The sequence below is a fragment of the Euprymna scolopes genome, chromosome 25, assembly GCF_053919585.1.
Source record: "Euprymna scolopes isolate OS-2025 chromosome 25, ASM5391958v1, whole genome shotgun sequence".
Lineage (NCBI taxonomy): Eukaryota > Metazoa > Mollusca > Cephalopoda > Sepiida > Sepiolidae > Euprymna > Euprymna scolopes.
Genome location: NC_136506.1, coordinates 63,467,076 through 63,484,754, shown reverse-complemented (window position 1 = coordinate 63,484,754; position 17,679 = coordinate 63,467,076). Strand labels below are relative to the sequence as shown.

The window sequence follows — 17,679 nt, the reverse complement described above, 5'->3', positions numbered from 1 at the left end:
CTACTATGGTTTTCATTTTTATCTACGTTGTTGTTGTTTTCGTTATTTGTGGTGTTATTTTCTTTCTCAGTTTCATTTTTAAACGATGCTAGGTGATTACGATATCTGTCCTTAAAGCAAGTTCCGGTGCTCCCTAGATATACTTTAGTTTCATTATTTGTTATAACTTCACATTTGTATACTACGTTTGAAGTTAAACCGCCCCCCCCCATTGGACATTCAGTAGGGTTCCGGCAGTTATATTCTTTTACGTTGTTAGATTCATTTTCTGTCCTATCTCTATTTTTCAAAAATTTGTTTAATTTGTTGTTGGAGCTAATTATGGTATTTGTTAAGTTAGCAGACGTTGAGAAGGATAGTTTAACAGTGTTTTTATTAATTATCTTACTTAGTTTACTAACTTGCGGGAAATTTTTGTCTATAATTTGATAAAATTCCCTCAGGATGTTATTTTTTATGTGGTGGCTGAACGGTGGATTAAACCACGTCTGACTCTTCCTTTTATTTTGATTTTTAACTTCTCTTTCAGTTTTATTATGGTCTAGCTTTTCATTTTTCTTTTTTGTGTTTATTGTATGTTCTATTTTTTCATTGGTTTTTGCTCTTTTTTTTTCCTTTTTTATATTTCTTCATAGACATGTTGTAAGATATTACATTTGCATTGCTTATTGTTCTTTCTGTACCTGTGTTATTGTTTTCAGTTTCCTTAACAAATTTGATTTGTTCTTTATATCCTGATCTAGCTAAAGCTTTGTTATAATATTCTTTATTTTTATTGAATAATTCTTCAGATGCTCTGAACCTATTAAATAGATACATTGAGCTTAACTCGAAATTAACGGTGATTGGGTTTTTAACATCACAATCTAGACCCATTAAACGAAAATGGTATACATTGAAATTAACGATATTTCAAAAACAAACATTTAAAAAAATATATATATATATATATATATATATATATATATATACTTCAGAATAAAGTTATCCAATGGATCTACTGAAACCCAGTGATACTCTTGGTCTTTCAATATATATATAATAATTTATTTACCGGATTCATCATCTAAACAAAGAAGAAACCAGGGAAGTATGCATGCTTCGGTTTGTTATCCTGTGCCATGGATTATTCAAAATACAGATTGGATCCGATTACCTCACTGTTACCAAGGATTTTCACTTTGGATTTTACCATGCAACTTGGATATGAAACTCAGTATCCTTTTCATTAATTTCCCTTACTCTATAATATGAAAAATTTTAATCATAATTTTCTATGTTTATTGTTTTTTAGCAAATTAGGTGTAAACCATTATAATATTTGCTAAGATTTTCTCCTGAAGAGATGGTAGACATTGAAAACCTATAGGTTAAGGAAATATACTAATTGAATTGTATTGTCTTACATATAATAATAAAAATTTTCTTGATTTGAAATTTAACCATTTCACATCATAAATTTTAAATTATTGAATTACTAAAATTTGATATATATATAACACAGAAATTTCTGTGTAGCTTAATTGCCATATATATTTTCAAAAGTTACTATATATATATATATATATATATATATATATATTTTAATAAATATTAACCATTTTTTTACTTACAGACACTAGTGCTTCATGCTTATGCAATTATCAGTGTAGTAAGTGATAACCGCTGGTTGGGAGATTCAAACCCAGTTCACAAAGTCACCCATGACTTCGCAGGCTAGTGTCTTTCCTCCAGGCCACCGATAACTAATGCATAAATAGAAGGAAATTAAGTACCTATAAACACCAGGTCGCCATATATATATTCAGGCAAACATTATTAAAAACAACAGAGATACCTTGCTTAATGATTCTTTTTTTCATTTTTTCGATCTTTCGTAAGATTTTTTTAACACGAGCGCTTTCGATTCTTTCTTGAATCATCATCAGGTGGAGATAAAATATTAAAAATAGAAGTGAAATATATAGTTACGAATGATAGAATCTTTTTAATATTTTATCTCCACCTGATGATGATTCAAGAAAGAATCGAAAGCGCTCATGTGAACCATGGAGCATTTGTAAATACCTTCCATCTTGAAGTTAAAAAAATCTTACGAAAGATCGAAAAAATGAAAAAAAGAATCATTAAGCAAGGTATCTCTGTTGTTTTTAATAATGTTTGCCTGAATAAAGGAATGTGGCCTAAATACACTAATATATATATATATATATATATATATATATATATATATATTTGTTGTTTTTTTTTGTTTTTTTTTTTGGGGGGGGATATGTTTTTACAATTATATTTTACTCTTTGTATATACCAATCCTTTTTTGCTTGAAACTCAATGTTTGTTAAATGTAACAATAGAGCATTTCTAAAGAATAACAGTATAGCTACATTCTAGGATCCAAATATTTATTTTTCTTACCAAACAGCTCTTTCAGCATATTAAAATTATGGTACATTTTTTACAGATTTGTTTTGTTATAATGAAACAATTATTATTATTATGTCAGTATCGAATCTTCTTGTGCATATACACCTCAGAAAATATAAATTTTTTGCTTAGAAAGAAAAATGCGTGACAATTCAATGTCAGAAATAAGAAAATTCCTTAAAGACCCAGCATTACATATTTGTTCAGATAGCCATCTTGGATCAGATTGTAAAGCTAGTTAGGTCTTAGTCAAGGTTTGAATTAAAAATGTTCCAAAAAGGTTTTAGTCTACAAAGAAACTATTTATATAATATTATTATTTTATTTATTGCCTGTAATATATTAAAATAATAATTATATTTATTGCCTGTAATATGTTAAAATAATAATTATATTTATTGCCTGTAATATGTTAAAATAATAATTATATTTATTGCCTGTAATATGGTGAAATAATAATTATATTTATTGCCTGTAATATATTAAAATAATAATTATGTTTATTGCCTGTAATATGTTAAAATAATAATTATATTTATTGCCTGTGATATGTTAAAATAATAATTATATTTATTGCCTGTAATATATTAAAATAATAATTATATTTATTGCCTGTAATATGTTAAAATAATAATTATATTTATTGCCTGTAATATGTTAAAAAAGGTTATATCTTAAATGGGTTAACATAGTTCATATCCATGAACGATTCTATTTTTCTGAGGAATATATGCACAAGATGATTCAAAATTAACATAATAATAATCGATTCTTTCTGCAGAATGAAACGGATATGTAAAAATGTACCAAAATTTTATTATGCTCAAAGAGCTGTTTAATAAAAAAAATAAATATTTGGATAAAAATATTAAATATTTTCATGGCAATTAAGCTACATGTAGGTGTTTGCATTTCACTCCTGCTCTTTTTTTGGTTCATTTGCACTGCATTGATTTTGCATTGCAATAAATGTGACAACATTGATCATTCATAACAGTCCATAATCACTCTTCACATAGGCAACATATGACCCAAGAGAATGATATCATCTTTTTTTGTTATTTCATCAATTATATCATTCACTTTTAGGAAATTATTTTTCTCTAAACTCACCAGTCCTAGGTATAATGTTAAAACCATCCAGTAGTGAGACCCCATTTGGAATGTGTGGTTGCCCCTTAATTACCATTGCTCCCAGGTCGACTTTTATCCAGACTAGTAATGCCTGCTAGAATATTTGATGTTGCAAAATTCAGTCATGTTTTGCAAAGTCAAAAATAAAAACATTTTTCTTCTACAAAACAAACCAAATTACATGAATAAATATTTGAAGACATAAAGAATTTAATATTAAAATCTTTTTCTTAAATTGTTTGCTTCGATTCAAAGAAGCATTGCATCTGCATGCTAGCAAGGGTCATGAGGCAGGTCAGTGCATTTTGAGTGCAAACTAGTTAACAGGATTTTACCTCACCCCCACACATGCACCTTAAAATAAATAGACAACACACATGTGTTTCTAGTGAGTTAGTTGAATCATAGATAGTCAAAGCCTTCTTTAGTCAGAACGAGAGAATCTTGATTCAAGATGAGAAAATGGAAAAAGAAAAAGAGATCTGAATCGATTCAGTGATGCAGAGGCTCTGTCAATGAGGGAAAATGTGGAATTGAGACTTTCTCCAAACAATTATATCAAGTCGTGTTTTTGGGAGCATGCATGAATCGTCATGAGGGGACACCAACCAAGGAACAGAGAAAAAGGTGTGTGTCTTAAAATCTCCTTATATGTGACATACAAGCACACTCACACACCCACACCCATGACTGTATACATACACGTGCACACACTAAGACAGGCGATAACAGTCATGTTGCAATTATATAGACAGCACATACACAAGAATTTATATGCACAGGAATATGCATAACAATAATATTAATCAAATGAAAAATTATTTAGAATTATTCAAAGTCTATAACCTTAAATTTACATAAAAAAGAGAATAAAATAATAAAATCACTCAGTGTGGATGTGACTGGTCAATTTCATTGTAATATGTCTTTGTTTAGTTTAACTATTTCATTAAATTTCTGTGAATGTTTATCATTGTGTATAGTTTAACCCCATGTTTTCTTGCATTTTTTTTTTCTCAGGTTGTCATGGCTTAACGTGATTCTTGTGTTAATTACCAACTTTTTTATCTTCCTGACGGGAGGATGGGCGATTTTACAATTCTCGGCTTTCAGAAAGGAAGAATTCGAACTTTCTTTGGTGAGTTTATAAAGGAACAAACAAATATTTGCTTTTATTTTATTTCCTACGAATAAAATTTATTTTATACTACGAATAAAATTTATTTTATAATACAAATTAAATTTATTTTATAATCCGAATTAAATTTATTTTATACTACAAATTAAATTTATTTTATAATACGAATTAAATTTATTTTATAATACGAATAAAATTTATTTTATACTATAAATTAAATTTATTTTATAATACAAATTAAATTTATTTTATACTATAAATTAAATTTATTTCATACTATGAATTAAATTTATTTTATAATACGAATTAAATTTACTTTATAATACGAATTAAATTTATTTTATACTATGAATTAAATTTATTTTATACTACAAATTAAATTTATTTCCTATGAATTAAATTTATTTTATACTACAAATTAAATTTATTTCATAGTATGAATTAAATTTATTTTATACTATGAATTAAATTTATTTTATACTATAAATTAAATTTATTTTATAATATTAATTAAATTTTGTTTTATATTACAAATTAAACTTATTTTTTACTATGAATTAAATTATTTTATACTACGAATAAAATTTATTTTATACTATGAATTTAATTTATTTTATACTACGAATTTAATTCATTTTATACTACGAATTTAATTCATTTTATACTACGAATTCAATTTATTTTATACTATAAATTAAATTTATTTTATACTATGAATTAAATTTATTTCCTACGAATTAAATTTATTCCCTACGAATTAAATTTTTATTATTTTTCCTACAGATTGGGTTGATTTATCAATAAAACTTCTTTTTACCATAGAAACTTAACCTGTGTCTTCATACTTATTACTGAGCATTCTTACCTCATAAGAAAGGAGAGTTGTTACCTTGTTTGGCTTTAATCAAAATCTGCTGCTTTTGTTTGATAGGCGTCCAAATTTCATAAAATTGTTGGTTTACTTTTGTAACTGGCAATGCTTGTACACTTTGCATCTGAGTGTTTAATGTATAAGTAGCTGTATGGCATCTGGCAATGTGCCTTGTTTGGCATGAATAAGAGTAAAACAATAAAAAATAAGTTTTCAATAATCGTATACGTATTTCTTTACAAAAACAATTCAAATCTGGCATAAAAATAGTGATATGAACTTCTAAACTCTGCCTCCACCTTGTTGAGATATTGATGGTCTTTAAAGATCTCTTTTTTTTGCCTACAATTTGTTGCATTGAAATAATTGTATGAATCAATAAAACAAACTGCACAATGATTTTTAAATGGACAACCATTTTTATTTAGGTTTTCATCTAAATGATGAAATGAAAAACATTTTTTCACACCTATCTTAGCTAAATTAACATCAAAACGGCTTATGCTTATTTAATTTTATGATAAAATATTTTGCCATTTGTATAATTTGGATTCATCGGACTACTGTTCTCATCTTGAGTGTGATTTTCACAACGTTTTTATCGATGTAACCTCAGACCTTCTTCAGGTGTATTTTGTTGAGCTCAGGAATGTTTCTGTTGAACCTGGGAATTTGGATGGAAGAGATACACCTGGAGAAGGTCGGAGGTTACATCGACCGAAACGTGAAAATCACACTCAAGATGAGAACAGAAGTCCGGTGAATTCAAATATGAATAACCAATCCTCATCTCAAAAATTCAAAAATATGTTGCCATTGTCGGTATTTAATTCTATGGTGAAATATTTTAAAATAATGTATCTGCAAAACATCTATAAACAGTTATAAGTATTCATAATTTTTATTATATTATTTGTGTACTTATTTTATAAACAATTTAATAAATTATTATGTCATATACATTTTTAATTTCTATTGTCATAATGATGATAATATTATTATAATTAATAATATTGGTTAAAGTGATTTAATAAAGAAAACAAAGTTTCAAAGAGTTAATTTGCATGAAAACTTACAGTTAAAATTTATGGCAATAGTAAAACATAAGAAATGAATGAAAAAAAAATAGTTTCATTTAAAATCTATTATTGTATTGGGTAGTGCAATATCCTCCCAGATTACCTCCTCCTTTTGTTGGGGGAGTCCTTCTAGGTATTACATCTTCCTTTAGTATCTGTTGTGACGTCATGATAAGTATTATCTTTTCTTTTTTGGAAAAAGGTAGTGTGGTATCTGTTCTGTTGTCATGATACCGTCATGCCAGGCATTAACTCCTTCTTTGAGGGAGGAAGGTGGTATAGTATATGTTTGTTCATTTATCATATTATTCTTCAAAAGCAATACCACTATCTTTTCTTTTTCATTTTTGAGATTGGGGGTGGGTGGGATTCTCTTAGGCTTTATTTTCTCTTTTAGGTGCTAGTATATTTTCATTCATCATGCTAATTCTTCCCTAGCATTACCTCCTGTTTTCTGGGGGGGGGGGGCAGTATAGTAAATATTTGTTTCTCATGATACTATCCTGCTAGGGTTGTAATTTCCATTTTGGGGGGATGTAAGAAGGTAGTGTAGTATTTGTTCTGTTGTCATGATCTTATCCTCCCAGGCAATAATTCCTCTTTTTGGGGAGAGAGGGGATAGTGTTCGTTGGTTATGATACTTTCCTTTCAGGTTTTCTTGGTGGTTAGTGTAGTATATATACATTCACCACAATACCATTCTCCCAGGTTTACAAAAATATGCTGCTACTCCCCCCCCCCTCACCTTCCCTGGTCACATATTTTTACCAGTATCATAAGTCAGCATAGTGAGGGAGGTGGGAAGAGAGACCAACATGATTTGTTTTAACTAGTAATTTTTTACTAATTAATTTTTGTACCCATGTCAATCTAAGTATGTGAGTTTTATCTGTCTTAAAGCATGTCAACCTGCCTTTAGCCGTTCAATATTGAAAGGAAGTCTAAAACTCTATCAAGGAAGCATTTACATTCAGATATTAATAGGATTTGATTTAATGAGCTAAAACAAAACAAAAATACTATTCAAGATCAAAAACTGTTAGATTGATAAATTCCAACCCAGAAAAAAAAGCACTTCTTCCTCCTTCATCAGAAACATCGCTTATGAAATGTAACAACTGAAGGACAAGAAAAGTGAAGTGAGAGTTACAAAGCGGCTGAAAGTAAATGCAATGTCCACTTTCTACTCTCATCCTTAGAAGGAACTTGGATCTCCTAAAGAGCTGATTCCCTTGATGGCGTTTATACAAGGGCACAAGCAATAGGTTTGATCCATACTCAACTATCACAAATTGAATGGCTGTGTGGATACATTTATGGATAATGCAGAGGTGTGCATGCAAAGACTCAGAGTTGTGGTGCCAATGAGGCCAAAATAACTTGAAACGGGGAGTGTAAATGCCTCTGTTATAGTTTCAAATCCCATGTTGACTATTAAAAACAGTTCATTGAACACAAGTTGTTATTTTTACCGATAGTTGGAGATACAGGTATGAACCGTTTATTGAATGAAATGATTAAAAATGGTAAAATTTTTCAGGGAGAACCCTTTATTTTCACACAGGTCAAACGTGGAGAAATATGTTTGGTTTTATGCGTATGTACTTTTGTCCTTTCAATTTTTTTACTCTTGCTTCTGTAAATATTGCCTAAGAAACTGCCGTTTTTCAGGTTTTATATTAAGCATAACTTGAGATTATTAGCATCATTTTGGCAGAATCATTTTTTTAACCATCTCTTAATCCTAAACAAAATGGATCAAAATGTTGCTCTCTGGCTTGTTATCTTTGAGGATCTGTATGGTATCTGTACATTCTGTTTGAAATAGAATTACTGCTCCCTGATGCTCTCTATAGGATCAATATATAGTATATGTGCTTGGCATATGATGATCAACAAATTGCTTACTAATCCTTTGCTTAATATTTCCACGTTTCTATTACTGTTCTGTTCGAACCAAAGAAGAGTTTACTTATGTCCAAGTTAGACATTAGGTGCAAATGATGATTTGAATGTTTGGTGTTTGACCAGAATTTCCTTATATTAAAAAGCAAAAATAAAGAAAAATCTGTACGATGTATGTACCTGTGATGGAAAGAAAATATCATATTCCAAAACTCATATAAATTAATCAAGTAGTTTTATTTTTATAAATAAAATAATTTTTAAGCGATTAATGGGAATTCGTAGGCATTACAACAAAAGCTTGCAAATTTCAATTATATTGAATTATCTCCCTTGATTCTGTAAACAATTTTCAAAATGGGTTGTGGGACAGTTGCTCCTCAGTTAGCCATAAAATTAAATTTTCTTATTTAAAAATAAAACTATGTGATTTTTGGAATACAATATTTTCTTTTTGTTACAGCTACATACATCATACAAATTTTGTTTTATTTTATTTTATTTTTATTTTTTTTCTAATATAAAAGGAATTCTAGAAAAACACTAGACTTTCAAATCGTCACAGATTATTCAGATTACTATTCTCATGAGTTTTATATTCACAATGTTTAGGTCAATGTAACCTCAAACTTTCTTCTGGTGCATCTTTCAAATTTGGGAATCTTCTAATTAAACTTATGAATCTGTATGGAATTTTGAACTGAACCCTTTTATTTCATCCGTGGGGGTAGAAAAAGTATATCTATTATTATGCTAAAGCTGAGTAAATCAGTGTTTGTTTTCTATGCTAAAATATTTTTCAATTTTGGCATTGAGTTATGGTTGAATAATCTTCCATTTTAATTGTTCTAATTAGCTGTAATGTGCAATTAATTCATCATATGACTCATATCTTACTAAGTTTTTTTCTATCTTTCATTTTCACCTTTTCTCATTGTATGTTGTTCAACCTCTCCCTTATTTATACGGTATATAACATATCACCTTTGCTTCTGTCACTCTTCCTCTCTCTATTTATAAACAGATGAAAAATATAAAGAAATTTAAGAATAAAAAAATTGGAATAGTTCATTATAAACAAAAGGGAATATCACCAGTGGTATTAATATTATTTAAACTGTAGTTGGAAAGAGAGAGATGGGAGGATGATAACAAACAGAAATAGACTAATTTTTTAATTTTGTCGTTAGTTTTTTATATTTAACTGGTTTTACAAACTCGTTTTTTACTGATACAAACAAATGTACTTAATCTTGATCGGTGACCGAATGGGTCACATTTTTTTCTGCTAAATATTAGTGATGAACGATTCAATATTTTTCTCAATTCCGTACTAAATTCCCGAATCTGATACAGTTACAAATTCAGATTCTTTCTTAATCTCTAAATATTTAACTATAAAGTTACTATTTTTTCCCTAATTACTGTAAAAACACACATTAAATGTGGATATATTTTCTCAAACATAAAAACACATATGGGGTGTGGGGGTGATTTATAGATTTTAGTTTTACTGGATTTTAAAATCAATAAATATTTATTATTTGATTATTACTACTATCAATGAAAGATTTGTTTTAAACAAAATCAAATAAAAAAGATAATTAAAGGAATCGTTTTTGGCATCAGAAAATAACCACAAATTTTTCTGATTCTGATACCCTCAAAAGTGCCAATATTCCTGATTATGATTAATTATCCCAACGCTACTAAATATATATACATATTTAGTAGCGTTGGGATAATTGTTCATATAATAATAATTCTATAATAATAAGTAGTAATATTATATATCTAGATGAGAATGGGTTTATGGTTCCCAAAATTTTCTTAGAATTGTCAGTACTTGTACAGTTTCATCAAGATATTAAAAAATGAAAATATCGAAAAGAAGTTATATTGTACATATCCGTTATGGAATGAAGTTCTCTGGAAAAAATTTCATTTAATTTGATCAAGTAGTTTTTTTGTTTGTTTTTTTTTTTTAACTTTTTTACAGCAAAAAAAATAATTTGTTATGATACAGATCAAAAGGTAGCCATGTTTTGATTTTTAGCAAGGAAAGCTATGCTTTCACATATAGATGGGGGCGTCGGTACTTTAGACCGAGTTATCTCCCTGTGGTATGTTCTAAAAATCCAAATATGGCTACCTTGAGCATGCTGTCATAAAAACGTATTTTTCCACTGTAAAAAAATCCTACTTGATCAAATTAAGTGAAATTTTTTTTTTCGGAGAACTACAGTCCAAAATGGATACAATATAATATCACTTTTTTTTGATATTTTTATTTTTTAATGTCTTGCTTAAACTGTACAAGTACCAATATGTCCATATTGACCAATTATTAGCATTTATTAACAATCAGTTCCAAATGAAAGTCTTCTGGAAGCTGAAGATTCAATCTTTACTACAGGCGATAGTAACTTAAAACCGCAAAAATTAACATTTCTTCCCAGTGAAGGCTGATAAAATGGGAATAATCTACCCTTGTAGATTGAATAAATGGTTCAGTTAAAAATTTCTTTGCTGGACATGAACATGTTAAAGTTGAACTAGAACATTTCTTGTAAATAAAATAGATGCATCAGTGAAAGGTTGGTGGTCATCAGCTGAAATATTGTGAATAATTAACAATTAAAATGAAAATGGTAATCAAAATTATCAATCGTCATCACCCAAATTCCAAAACCCAATATTGTAAAATTTATTTTTTAATTTTGTAGAACTGTCAACTTTTCAATATAAAATGAGTTTGACATGCAATTCAATTAAAAAACATAAGTAAATAAAAAGATTTACTAATCTTCCTTTTTTTCTTCAAGATAATTCTTCTAAATGTTTTCTTGCTTTTATGCATGCACTGGAATACAACTAATTTGCTTTTGAATTAAAGAAAATTTGCCTCGGAATCGCTAAAGCCTAAGAATTTTTTTTAATGACCTCCATTTATCAGTTTTATTATGATCATATAACATAATACGTTATTATATTTTTAATGCTTTTATTTACGTTTCTACGTCTTTTTTTTACACATATTTTCATATGTTCAGACATCAAATTTTTTTACACATATTTTCATATGTTCAGACATCAAATTTTTTTACACATATTTTCATATGTTCAGACATCTTTTTTTTACACATATTTTCATATGTTCAGACATCTTTTTTTTACACATATTTTCATATGTTCAGACATCTTTTTTTACACATATTTTCATATGTTCAGACATCTTTTTTTTACACATATTTTCATATGTTCAGACATCTTTTTTTACACATATTTTTATATGTTCAGACATCTTTTTTTTACACATATTTTCATATGTTCAGACATCTTTTTTTTACACATATTTTCATATGTTCAGACATCAAATTTTTTTGTAAAATAAATAAAAAAAAATTCAAAGATTATTTTTAGTGTGTCCATTATGATATTTTCTTATGTTTATAATCAAATAATTTATTGGAAAAAAAAAATAGTAAAGTGCAACAAGCCATGTAAAAAAGACAATTAGAACATGAGTACATCTATTTACCATCTGAATATTTTATCCGAGGTAACTGTGATAAACATTGGCACTACCTTTGGTAGGTTGTTCAACGTAACAAAAATATAAACAGAATTCAGCGTTTCCTCTAATAAGTCGAAAGTGCCTGTGGTACATCGTTTACTGGTTTCCTTGGGGGCTACAACTTAACACTGGAGTGAAAAACTTCTTGAAAAATCATTGTCATCCTCCTCATCATCTAACTTTGATATTTAAGATGCTGTGAATGTCTCAGACTGTCTTATGCAGCAAAATCTCTCAAAGATGTAAAAGAGCATTTTTTTACAATCACATGAAAAGCAGTTTCCTGACACAGAAATTCTTGGAATGGTCACTGTCACATCGAAAATACGTTTTTTTTCTTAAAGTCAATAAATTGTAACTTTTATTAACAAATTTTTTTAACAAAAGTTTTAAAATTATTAACATGCGGTTTAATCTGTTCATTTATTTTGCATTACAATTCATTAGAAAAAAGATTTTAATGTTATTTTAGTATGAAAAGCATATTCAAAGTTCGTTTTGGTGTATAATAAAATTCTATAAGAGTAAAATATTTTTGGTGCAAGAAGAAACAACGAAAATCAATGATTGGCAACAATTAAAAAAAAAAAATGCACGAATGATTACTACCAATAATGCAAAAGACCACAGAATTTGGTTGATCCTTTTTTTTATGCAAAAACTAATAAAAATATTTTTCCTATTTCACTATTTTTACAGTTTTAAGGCATTGCTGGTATGTATGATAGAGCAAATAAGTTTTTATCGATTTTAGTATTCATTTGATTTTGGGTAAATACGAATGACATGATTTCTAAAAATCTAAAGGTTTTTTTTTAAAAGAATTGCAATTTTTGTTAATTTCGCAGGGTGGGATGCATGTTTAGTCACCCGATGAGAGGGTGTAAAGTTTTTTCCCAGATCACAAGATAACTAGTAACCATTAGTATAAGCAACATAAATTATTTTAAAGAAATATCATAAGCAATTTATTTTTATTTTCTTAGTCCTTTGTGACCTAGTTTTGTTAAAAAATGTAATAGTTAAAAAAAATTTTAAAGCAATTTACTTTACTGTAAATGATGATGGAGTACAATAATCTGCATTCGACCATTTTGATTCTGAACAGAAAATAAGTACATAACCGGATTGTTTTATGCACAATTACAACATGCAGTAAAGTAGGAACCTCCAAGTTGCACCATAGAATATATCCTCCTCTTATATGTCACAAGATATAACTTTAATATAGATTGATATTATAATCATAACTTTTGTACCATTCAAATGAAGAAACATAAAATAAACGGCTAATGATTTAAAAAAAAAAAAATGCTTTTGAGCATACAAAAATAATGAAAATGAGAGACTAAAATCATTTTGATATTATTGACACTTTAAAACAATATTTTTATACAGTATAGTGCAAGTAACTATTTTGTATGAACTGGCACACATAAATAATAATTAATATATCTATCAAAAAATCAACTAATTGTCAATTTTCCAGGAAATTTTTAATACTAATTCACTTTTGGAATAATTTGTATCGAAAATTCAGTTTTCTGTAAAATATGAAGGGAAATATTTTTGTATCTGATCCACCCATCATATTTTATTTTATAAAATAACAAAATATATTACAATCGATGAAAATGTTAATATTACATAAAGCTGAAGAGTCTAAATATTAAGCACATGTTTTGTGTTAAATCAAACCATACTTTAGTAAACTTATTGTGAACTCGTTAATAAAAAGAAATAAATTCAATGATTTGAACAAAATACTGCCTTTTCTCATTTATATATCCTATAATATGTTTAATTGCAAAGAGAAAAAAAATTCTCAAAATCAATTATATTTTTAGATTTAAATTATTTCAAATGATTATTCTTTCAAAATGTTCAGTTTTAAATATTGAATTAGGAGAAAAGTTTTCTCAATTTTTCAAAATATTTTAATACAAGATAAAACAGATAATTATAAAATAGCAACATTGACCATGATTTCATAATTTGTAATTGTAAATAGATGTTTTGTTTGTTAATGGTGACTAACGTTATGGGCATCTGGTTGCCAATGAGAAATGTGTGGGGGCATGTAATTCTTGTATGAATACTTTGTTGCAGTGTTACATCACTGCTCCCATCATTTTTGTAAACAAACACACTGGTTGGCGCAAACAGACATGAGACTAACACTCTTTGAAATACGCAATATGGTTTCCGTTCTGCAAGATCTATTGCAGATGTGCTAACGGTTATATCTCATAGGATTAGTGAATCTCTTGACAAAGGCTTCCTTTCTAGGGCAATTGTTCTTGACATATCAAAGGCCTTCGACAAGGTATGGCATAAAGGCCTACTTCACAAGATTTCCAGCTACGGTATAACTGGAAATGTTCTCTCTATCATTAAATCATTTTTCTCTGATAGGCTCATAAGAGTAGTGGTTGATGGACAAAAATCAGAGGCCTGCAGTATTAATGCTGGAGTCCCTCAAGGGTCCAACTCTCTTCCTGATCTACATCAATGATCTCCCTAAACACATACTTAAATCATTCGTTGACATCTATGCTGATCTATTTCTTCCATTCTTTTTTGGAGGTTGCTCAATAACCTTAGTATAGCAAATTGTCCACACCAAATTTCTTGTTCACCCGGGCAGTGCTGGGTATCCATACTAGTATGTGTGTGTATATATATATATATATATAGTAATGATATGTAGTCATAAATAGTCATATTTACATCTAGAAAAAAAATACATTTAAAGTCCTTAAAATTCATACTAGAATTGTCTGCAAAGACACATGGTGCAGTGGTTAGGACCCTTAAACCTATTTTATTTCTAGATATACTTGGAAGAATTCAGTTGTAAAATGTGACCTTCTTCTGAACGTTGAAGGTTTAATCCGTAGTGTGGATCACTGACAATACAAATTGCAAATTACTTAGAACCTTAAACCAGTCATGATGGTTGACGGAATGACACCCAATGAATTAAATGAAGAAGGTTGACGGTTACAGCGATCGAAACATTGTAAAAATGACACTCAAGATGAGAACAGTAGCCTGAAAATTCCAAATATGAATAAACGATACTCATCTAAAAAAATTCAGAAACAAAATTAATAAAAATATTTGAACTCTGAAGGAACACATTTCTTAAAGTATGCATAAAACGGCGATGTCATAGGATTCTGTGGATAGTTTTGGAGGTCCCTTCCAGAAAGTAACTTGCTTTAAACTTCCTATAAATATTAATTTTTTAATGCAAATTGGTCACAAATAGCAGGTAAAGCGAATAAATTGTTTGAATTACCAATTAATCATAAATGTTTTTCATTGAAATATTTTTGAAGTTGATTGTTTTGAGTTTTCTTTCTTTTGCAATATTTATTAGGAACATTTTTCACCAGGGAAGAAAAAAAAATTGTTCTGTTTTTTTGTTTTTTTTTTACTTCTTCCCAGACATTTCATGTTATTTAAAAAACATTTTTTTTTTTTATTATTATTCCCCTGTTAACTGTTGCTCTATAAGCTCCATTCTCACTCTTGGGCGAGTGTGTGTGTGTGTGGGAGAGAGTCTGTCTTTAGGCATAGCCAGCAGACAGACATCAGACCTTAGCTTGATTGAATTTCTAAATATAGAAATGTTTGAAAAGGAAAGAAGGGTGGCGCAGAGAGAGAGAGAGAGAGAGAGAGAGAGAGAGAGAGAGTTCTCCAACCCCTACTCCTTTGCTGGGTTGTGAATTTTCTTCCACTGAATAGTTTGGGTCTGTCTAGGTACACCACTAGATATGATTAATTGGACACACGCACATATTTCAGCTAAGGAAGAAAACAGTAATAATAAACATTTTTTGCTTTAATTTTCTGATTACTATTGATTTTAGGAGAAACCTAAAATGTGCTACATAGCACTATTTCAAACCCCCTTATTTTTGCATAAAACTAATGTCTTTTTTTTTTTTTAACAAAAACAACAACAAAAATAACGTAATATAATCTCATATAAAGATTTTGTCTGTCTATCCTTCAGTCAGAATATTTTTAAAAATGTAATAACTATATTGCAGAATTTGCTTCATTTCAAAATGCCAAAGATCCTAATTATTTTCAGAAATGAAGAATATTGCATTAATAGTAAACTAGTGGGACCTGTGGAAATTCCACACAGGGACTCATTCATATGTAATATATTGATGTTAGCATTCATATGTAATATATTCATGTTGGCATCCATATGTAATATATTGATGTTGACATTCATATGTAATATATTGATGTTGGCATTCATATGTAATATATTGATGTTGGCATTCATATGTAATATATTGATGTTGACATTCATATGTAATATATTGATGTTGGCATTCATATGTAATGTATTGATGTTGGCATTCATATGTAATGTATTGATGTTGGCATTCATATGTAATGTATTGATGTTGGCATTCATATGTAATGTATTGATGTTGGCATTCATATGTAATGTATTGATGTTGGCATTCATATGTAATGTATTGATGTTGGCATTCATATGTAATGTATTGATGTTGGCATTCATATGTAATATATTGATGTTGACATTCATATGTAATATATTGATGTTGGCATTCATATGTAATGTATTGATGTTGACATTCATATGTAATGTATTGATGTTGGCATTCATATGTAATGTATTGATGTTGGCATTCATATGTAATGTATTGATGTTGGCATTCATATGTAATATATTGATGTTGACATTCATATGTAATATATTGATGTTGGCATTCATATGTAATGTATTGATGTTGGCATTCATATGTAATGTATTGATGTTGGCATTCATATGTAATGTATTGATGTTGGCATTCATATGTAATGTATTGATGTTGGTATTCATATGTAATGTATTGATGTTGGCATTCATATGTAATATATTGATGTTGGCATTCATATGTAATATATTGATGTTGGCATTCATATGTAATATATTGATGTTGGCATTCATATGTAATATATTGATGTTGGCATTCATATGTAATATATTGATGTTGGCATTCATATGTAATATATTGATGTTGGCATTCATATGTAATATATTGATGTTGGCATTCTGTAGATGATCAGTGTCAATGGAGACGGTCTCATATTAGCTTTTTTGTTAAAACTGTGGAAGAATTTATTTAAGCTAGCATGAACGCCCGGTAAAGCTCGGTCGTAAAGTACGCTTAAATATGATATTTTAATTCTTGCAGATTTCGTATATATTATTAGAGAGTTAATGTTCTATCGGTTTTTATGTTATAAAGTTGTGATTTAAAAAAAAAAATATCCATATGATTTGAGTGCATTAGCTTGAATCGAAACCGAAATAAAAACTTATGAAAAAAAATATATGTGTATATATATATATATATATAACTTGAGTCCCTTCAGCCATAATCGAAACTGAAACGAAAACTTATGAAGAATTCTTGGTAAAATTATTTATTACAAGAAATAGGAGAACATAACAATTAAACAACGGATGTAAGCGGGACACACAAAAATACATTCTCAACAAATAAAGCACAT

General features: G+C 28.4%; 1 protein-coding gene across 3 annotated transcripts in view; it reads left to right on the top strand.

The window, feature by feature from the left end:
- LOC145247403 (uncharacterized) overlaps positions 1-17,679 on the top strand; it is a 270,622-nt gene that overhangs the window by 163,784 nt on the left and 89,159 nt on the right. For 2 of the 3 annotated variants that reach the window (XM_080109105.1, XM_080109106.1), the window contains 2 exons: positions 4,580-4,697; positions 8,212-8,244. In XM_080109105.1, the coding sequence (XP_079965231.1) occupies positions 4,580-4,697; positions 8,212-8,244 (151 nt within the window). The remainder of the gene's footprint in view (positions 1-4,579; positions 4,698-8,211; positions 8,245-17,679) is intronic. The other variant, XM_080109107.1, reaches the window with a different exon arrangement.